General features: G+C 48.1%; 1 protein-coding gene across 1 annotated transcript; it reads right to left on the bottom strand.

Moving 5' to 3' along the window:
* Positions 1–496: 496 nt before the first annotated feature.
* SARC_10813 (hypothetical protein) lies at positions 497–7970 on the bottom strand (the record flags this gene model as incomplete). Its single annotated transcript, XM_014295128.1, has 4 exons — positions 6439–7970; positions 5768–5857; positions 3989–4318; positions 497–3460 (listed from the first exon to the last, which is right to left on the bottom strand). Exons 1-4 carry the CDS (start codon positions 7597–7599, stop codon positions 497–499), a joined length of 4545 nt encoding a protein of 1514 aa, XP_014150603.1. The 5' UTR covers positions 7600–7970.
* Between the last annotated feature and the right edge of the window lie 330 nt (positions 7971–8300).

Below are 8300 nucleotides of genomic sequence, written 5' to 3'. Positions count from 1 at the left end.
CACGCAGCCATAAGGTTGTTACAAGGCCTTAAACCCCTAAAGGTAGCGTTCGACGCTGTGTTGAAAGGCCTGTCCGAGAGAGCAGTGCTTGTAGAGTTAGTCTTGCGCCCTTCCGTGTACCTAAGAACCTCCACACACACATCCATCTTGCCAGTTCTTACGGTACACGTGTCTGACCGGCAATGAGTCATGTCTCCGTCAGCTTCCCATTGGCTCATAATTGGACAGCCATTGACACCACAGGTTCAAGGTCTGTGCGGCACTGGGAGTGAGTTACCTCAGCCCCGTGCGTATTTCTCTCCTCCCTCCTCTTATTGTGTATGAATTCTTTGTTGTTGCTCATTTGTCGCTCTCACCACTCTCGTAGTAGCTCTTCAGATACGCCTTTGAGTACATATCCAGCCCCTCCATCTGTGTGCGGTTGACCAGTTCGTCTGCCGACCCCTCCTTGTCTCCACCAATAGAACTATACCGGTGTGGATGGAACGAGACTTGTTTACTCGGGTATCAGTTGCACGTCTACGTGATCCCGTTTATTTTGAGCTCTCAACTCTTCGTACATCTCCCAATTCCGTAGCTGCACACACACGTACAGCATCGCAAGTCGTATCTCCACATCCTGCTGCTCCACCTGCTCGTCAGTGAGTGTCTTGGGGTGGGTGCCCGTCTGTGTGCGGCTGCTATGTCGCGCCTGCATATCCCGCAGCACATCCAACGCCTCCGCCCGATTCATGTCGCAGCATATACCTACCAGCCACATCACCCCCGCATGCTCTCGCCCCAGCCCTCCGTCCGCCTGCAAAGCACGCACCACACTCCTGACCATAGGCCACTTGTTATGCTTCACACATGTGTCTAGCACCTGCTGACTCACCCGCATGTCCTTGAGCGCAGCCACGTGGGTGCGGGGCTCAAGTGCGCCCATGTCTTCCAGCCATGCATACGCTCTCTGGGGCTGCGTACCCTGGACCAGTTTAACTGGACACAGCCTGTTGTCCTTGTCCTTGTCCGTAGGTTCTAATAGCAGCCGACTGAACTCGCCCCACTCGTTGCAATCAACAGCCACGTCCGCGACTGCGCGATCTATCTCCGATCTCTCCCCGGCATCCAACGTTTCCCTCGCCAATATATTCCGAGCCACGCCCAAGGCCGCCAAGACCTTATCCTCCCGTCCACAGGCTCGTATCGCCATGACATACATTGGTACATCCGGTACAAATCGCTCTATTGGATGGCACTCCATCAAGCGCACCAATTTAACAGCCAGCTGCCATTCACCGGCTGAGGCGTGCATGCTCATCACCGACGAGTAGAGGGCCCCGCCGAAACAGGAGCGGGAGTGCGCAGCCCTTAGAAGCTGGTATGCGGTTTCGATCCCGTGATCATTGTTGCCGATGGGTATAGCCTGTGCGTAGGATTTGGCGATATAGTTGATCTTTTCCAGAGATTCCAGTCCGAGCCCATCGGCCTGCTTGTCTATATTCTGAGCTATCTTTTTAGCATACGATTTATTGCCGCCGCGTCCACATGTGTTAAGTACCGATTTGTACGCGGGGTGCGACAGACGGACGTCGGCGCTCTGCAACACGCCCAGTAGATCTATGAGATGCCCGGGCTTGCCTTTCTCCACCACAGCAACCAGGACCTTGTCTGCGACTCTCCTATCCACTGCAAACCCGCCGCAGACCATTACTCGTAGCGTGACTACAATACTGTCCCACTTCCTACTGTGCACATGATTCTTTAGTAGCCACTCGAGCACATCTTGAAGTTGTGTTGAAGCGCCGCTCGCTATGTACCCGCCTTGTTGCATCTCGCTTATAATCCGGGTGGCTAAACCTGGCTCACTCGCGCCTCGACACACCTGCAGAAAGTGGTAGTACATGTCGCGTACATACGCCACTCTGCACTCTTCGTTGGCACCCACACTCACACTATCCCGACGTACTAAAGACATCACATGCTGCGCCATAGACCACTCTCCATACCGGCCGCACACATGTATAAAGTACTTGTAGGTAGCTGGTTGCACAAAAGTACCGTACTTCCCTGCTTTCGCCAGCAATCCAATCGCGAACCCCAACGTTTCCCGCGTATCCAGACCCCACACCGCCGCATTATACGACGCGGAGCTGAACTTCAGCCCGTCTTCGTATATCTCATCTAGGACACTATTGAATCTGAGCGGCCAATCATCCCTCGTCACCCGCAAATCGAACACGTGTGCATACACGGGACGGTCTAAGGTGAACCCCTTGCTACGCATGATCATACACAGCCACCTCACGTCCTCCCAGTCACCCACCGCCGCACACACCTGAACTGCGTACGCATACCGGGCAGTGCTTATCGGATCGTCGTTGTGTCGCATGCTTCGCAATATCGATAGGGCGCATTCATTAGCTGGCAAAACTTTGGGGCTCTCCGCGAGTGAGGGGAGTATCCGTCCTTGTGTCTGTGTTTGTGCTTGTGATTGATTGTGGGTGTGTGCTAGTGCCGGTGTCTGAGTGTGTGATTGTTCGTGCAATGGCGCTGATATCTGCTTTTGTTCTTGCGTCTGCACTTGTGCGGGTTTGTGTGGTGTATGGGTGGGTGTTGGTTCGTGATCTCCAGTTTCACTTAGCCCTGCTCCCAAACCACCAACTTCAGGGCCCAATTTGTCCTCACGCGCCGCATCCGTCAGCACACGCGTAAGAGCACAAGATAAAAGCTCTGGTGCCGTATCTCTACCTTTCTTAGAAGCCATCGGCGTATAGTTAGCTGCCTTCTTTGAGTTTAACTTCTCGCATTCGGCAAACACACCCGTCTCACAACTCGCCAGTACCATGTTGTGTGTGTGCGCGGAGACGCTTAGCTCGGTCGTGCGCATGTCCTCCAGAAGACTTTCTGCGGCCACCCACCAGCCAACTGGTGCACACGCCTCTATCGCGGTAGCGTATGTAGTTGCGTCTACAAGCCTCTCGCCATCCTGTCCTGCTACAGTGTGCGCCGCATTTGCACTCGTGTCGGGTGTACTGCTCAAAGCGTCGCTGGACTTCTGCATGGAAGTGGCTGGAAGCTCTCCCTTGTTCTCGGTCGTAGCCTTCCCGATCACCTGCTCAGAGTGTCCATCTACACTCTTTCCAAGTGCGACATTGCTATCCACACCCGCCGGTATATGTTGCACGGACGCTAGCCCGTTGTTTGGGGTCTGATTACTCAAGCGCACACCCACTCCCCCGGCCCTCATCGCGTCTATCAACTGCAGCACCATACTCGCCCGTCCCTCAGGTACACACCCCGCAATAATACGGCTGTATGCAGAAAGAACATGCAAATCTTGTTTCTGCATGGTTTTTGTGAGATCTGCGACATCAGCATGTTGCCCTGCTTCGGCGCACGCGCGTATGACATTGCTGTAGATCTCTACGTTGGGTATACATCCGATACGCTGCATGTCTTTGAAAAGCTTTCTGCAGGCCTGTGATAGAAGGTGTTTGTGAGAGTCACGTGTCAGAAAACACAATCGAAAGTAGGACTGAATTGCTCGATACAGGAATCCAACTGAATCTGTTATTTGTGTGTATACATGTGTATATGCACTCTACCCCACACACCGCATACCCGTTGTCCGCACACGCACTCTCAGCAATGAGATCTCTACACAAGTATCTGATCCAACACTTCTGCTCACACAGCGTGCGACTTCAGACATCCAAGGGTGCACCTTCTGCACCTGATCTTAAGGCAGGGGGCAGGGTATACTGGTGATCATGCTCACATAGAAGTAGAATAACCCTCACAGGGCCGTGCTGTGCTCCCTAATGAAGTGTGCAGTTGAGCTACACATAAACAACCCGACTTGGTTGTTATGCAGAGTATTGCGTCGGCAAGCATGCAGCCTCACATTCAAACAGGCATAGTTGCTATACAAGAAACCATACACCTAACGAGTTCACATAAAGGTAACCCCCCTTCGCGCGCCCCCCCCAAAGGCACACACACACACCTGCCACTGCCCGGCGTTCGCACAAATCTCCGTCACCTTCGCATACATGGCCTGGTCCGGGAACACCGTCCTTCTCGTCCGCATATATTCCACAATGCGCACGGCCACTCTCCACCCACCCTGTGGCTCGCACAATTTCACCATCGCTCGATACGCAACCAGGTCCAACTGTGCTGCCGAGGGGTCTGCACGCGCCATGTCGGTAAAGACGCTCTGGGCCTCGTCCCACGCTCGAAACCGCGCCAGTGTAGTGAACGTGTTGTGATACACTGGGATGGTCCTTGTCTCTCGTCGGCTTTGGTACAGTTTATGCACTAACTGGATATTGTCCTGGGTGAGAGAGAAAAGGCAAGGTACATGAGGGTTGGTCGCTTGCCATAGGGTGTCCCGATCTGTATACATGCAGGACTTGACATATGCAAATTTATATAAATGAACATGCGATGACCAAATCTTTATATATAGACTTAGGATATTCAAACTTGTATATATGAAGAACTTATATCCATATTTGTATATATGAAGAACTTGGGATTATCCAAATTTGTATATTTGAGGAGCTTAGGATTATCAGAATGTGTATATATGAATGACAATCTGTACACATGAAGGACATAGGATATGCAAATCTGTATATATGAAGAACATGAAGAACATGGGATATTGAATTATTAATATATGTACATCATAGGATATCGAAATCCGTACACATGAAGAACACAAGAAATTGAATTCTGTATATATGCAATGGTGTATATATACGAGGCACAAAGTAGCATATGAGAAGGCCAAGAGGAGTATGCGTATTAAAATATACACATGTATGCATTATATAACATATGCGATATGTCGAAGCATCTACAAAGCCACAGTCCGACAGAGACTATTGCATTTCGGCGTCAGATATTTTGCCACTGCATATTCGTTTGTACGGATGCTATCCACATATACCGGACAAGAACATACTACTTTAGGAGTGGGCCTCTTGGGGCATTGGCATATAACGAATATCAAGGCACCTGAACGTGGAAGCAGTCGTCAGGCGCATGAACAGCCTGTGAGACAATGTGTATTCATTGAATGTAACCATCAAATGTAATCAATAAATATAAATATTAAATTGTAATTTAAATGTAATCATTAAAAGTAATTATTATAAATGTAATCATTAAATGTAATTTAAATGTAATCGATAAATGTAATTATTATAAATGTAATCCCTAAATGTAATCATTATATGTGATCATTAAATGTAATCATTAAATGTAATCATTATGAATGTAATCCCTAAATGTAATCATCTAATATAATCACTATTGCAATCATTAAATGTAAGCATTAAATATAATCAATAAATGCAATCATTAAATGTGATCATTAAATGTAATCATTAGCTTAAGCATTAAATGTAATCATTAATTCTAAGCAATAAACGTAATCATTGAATGTGATAATTAAATGTAACCATCAAATATAATCATTAAATGTAATCATTACACGTAATCGTGAATTGTAAATATGAAATGTAATCATTCAGCAACCAATTGATAGTAAACTGTAGCATTGTCCATTGCCGCATAAGTACAGCGCCAGTTATCCAAAGTAGTATGAGCTCGCATCACAGACAGTGTGAATGAGCATGACTTGAAAACAATTGGTGCTGCTCCCATTTGTTGGCTAGAAGTAGCAATGAACCAGCACAAGCAGATCCACATGCGATGTCGCGATATCAGTGCAGATTGACATGAATGGTACTAGATCACTAGTGTATGTCTGTACCTGTGAAGATTCGATGCTCGCAAACCCCTTCAACACGTGCGCGTATTGTCGATCGGAGAGCACGTTATTCGCACCCATGTAGTCTACAACCTGCAAGGTACAGACATATACAGACGTATTAATACCAGGATACAAATGCGGGTGCGGATGTGGATTTGCGCCAAAACATAGGCCTCTCGTCAAGTGATCTGTAGGAGATGTGCACTATGCACGCACAAGGCCATATCTGCGAACACGCACCCATGTACACGTCACACTTAGACACATACATATACCACTTATATTTTAGGGTTTAGGGTTTTAAACCGCTATCAGGCGACCCACAAATATATGCATTGCTCTGAATCGACTTGGACTATAATATGAGTGCACACTCTTTGACACTCCGCGAAGCGCTACACCTTCCTACCACAGTCCAAATCCAAATCCACACACACCCAAGCCCATACTTCACTACTCGACACCACATACACACACGCCCAAAACATCTGAATCCATACACATCTATACCCATACTTCACTACTCGACACAACATACACACACACCCATACCATCCAATTTCACACACACCCATACCCATACTTCACTACTCGACACCACATACATATTCGATACCCCATCCCACCCCCACCTTCCCACCTACCAACGCAGTCCAAACCCACCCACTCACCTCTCGCCACCTGTGCGGCTGTCTCATGTTGCGGTACACCTCCAGAGCGAACACGCTATCTACCCCATCCAGCTGTTTCTTCGCCAGCAACACACTCGCTCGCCTCATAGCTGCGCTATAGTCGCCACTGCGGCGTGCGTCTTTACACAGCTGCCCTAAGGTTTGGGTGTGCATGGACACTGCTACACCTGTGTCCGTTTCGGGGCCCGTGTGCTGGGTATGCGCAGTGGTTCCTGGTCCATCTGGCCTGCCCTGTACCTGCACCTGTGACTTGGGGTGTGGGTGCATGTTGTGGGGTGCACTATCGTGTCCCTGGCCTTGTCCCTGTTTGTGGGCGTGTGCTGTATCGCTAGAACTCCCCTGGCCGTCTCTCGTAGGCTCAGTCTGCGATGCGTCCACGGATGTCTTGGTACCGAACTTCTGCGGGGTGTGACTATCTGGTTGAGCACGCATGTCCACGTGGTGAGTTTCCGTGTAGGCCTTCAGATTAAGCACTGGGCGTGTACCAGTGCTTGGTGGGTGTGGTTCTGTGGTGATGTGTGTGTATGTCGTTGCTATCTGTATGTTATCTGTATGTACATTCAACTCGCTACGTCCCTGTGTGAGCTCGTCCGCATGCCTGAGTGTGCTCCCATGACTACGCACACTTTCGTGTCCTCCCCTTTCATCCAGTAGTTTGTTTCTAAGCTGTTCTAATCTCGTTGGTGTGCTCTGGTGTTTAACATTATCGAGTGCATGCACTTCAGATGTATTACGTACGTGCAACTTAGATGCGTCGTGTGCGTGCACCTTAGGTGTGTCGTGTACACTGCCGTGTCTCTTCATAGCACTATCCCTATGATCTTTGCTAGAGGTACACATCATCCGCAACGGCGATTGCACACTACGCAAACGCAACGGAATGCATGTGGAACCCCAGGACTCATGAGTATATAAACGCCTCCTTCGCCTAATCTCACTATTGTGCACAAGTGGTCGTGTATACATACATTGTGTGCGGTTGCTTCTGTGTGCAGGAGTGCTTGTGTGTAGTCCTACGCCTTTGTGCATTGGCCTAATCGGTGCAATTGAAGAGGTGCGAACACATGCTGTGTGTGTGCGATAGACAACACGTCCATACCCACCGGCTATGTGTGTGGCGAGTTCTTTGCTGAGCTGCATGATGACTTGAGTATCTATTTGTAGTACTCTCACAGGTGAAAGTAATATATACTCTTAACTCTACAATAAAATTAATCAATGTGTGTACGTCATACTAAATATTAAACTATTCTAGTTCCGAGAACCCAATGTGAACTATTTAACTAAACATTGCGGTGTTCAAAGTGTGACTCCTTTCAGCGTGTGCCATCGCCTGTATGTGTGTGTACACCGTTATATAACTACCGTCTGAAGGGTTGAGTACTATGTAGAACTCTCTCTCTCTCTCTCTCTCTCCTACTTACAACGCTCTCTTTATAACTAAACATGTGGTGTTCAAAGTGTAGCTCCTTGCACTATGTACCATCGCCTCGCGTCTGTGTACACACACGTCATATATTTAACTATTTATTTTAGTTTAGTTATAATATTGTTAGAAATACACCTTCTATACAGTTGTTGCGTATGCCAAAGAAGATCACTACTCTCTCAGTCTTGTGGAATATAGGGTGCGCCACCCCGAGACACCGCCAATCAGATTGAAGTAATTCCTCACATTTAGGATTAAACTTTAAAAATAATAATTGACAATTCTCTACACGGCTGTACACAATATGATATGATATAGTGAAATACCATATCCTTTTGACCTTTAGAACCTCTACTACGATGTGTGACACAGTTCCGTTGCGTATAGGCACATATATGCAGATGTCGGTAAT

Source organism: Sphaeroforma arctica (assembly GCF_001186125.1).
Source record: "Sphaeroforma arctica JP610 unplaced genomic scaffold supercont1.1401, whole genome shotgun sequence".
Classification (NCBI taxonomy): Eukaryota; class Ichthyosporea; order Ichthyophonida; genus Sphaeroforma; species Sphaeroforma arctica.
This window is presented reverse-complemented; position numbering and strand designations above follow the sequence as displayed.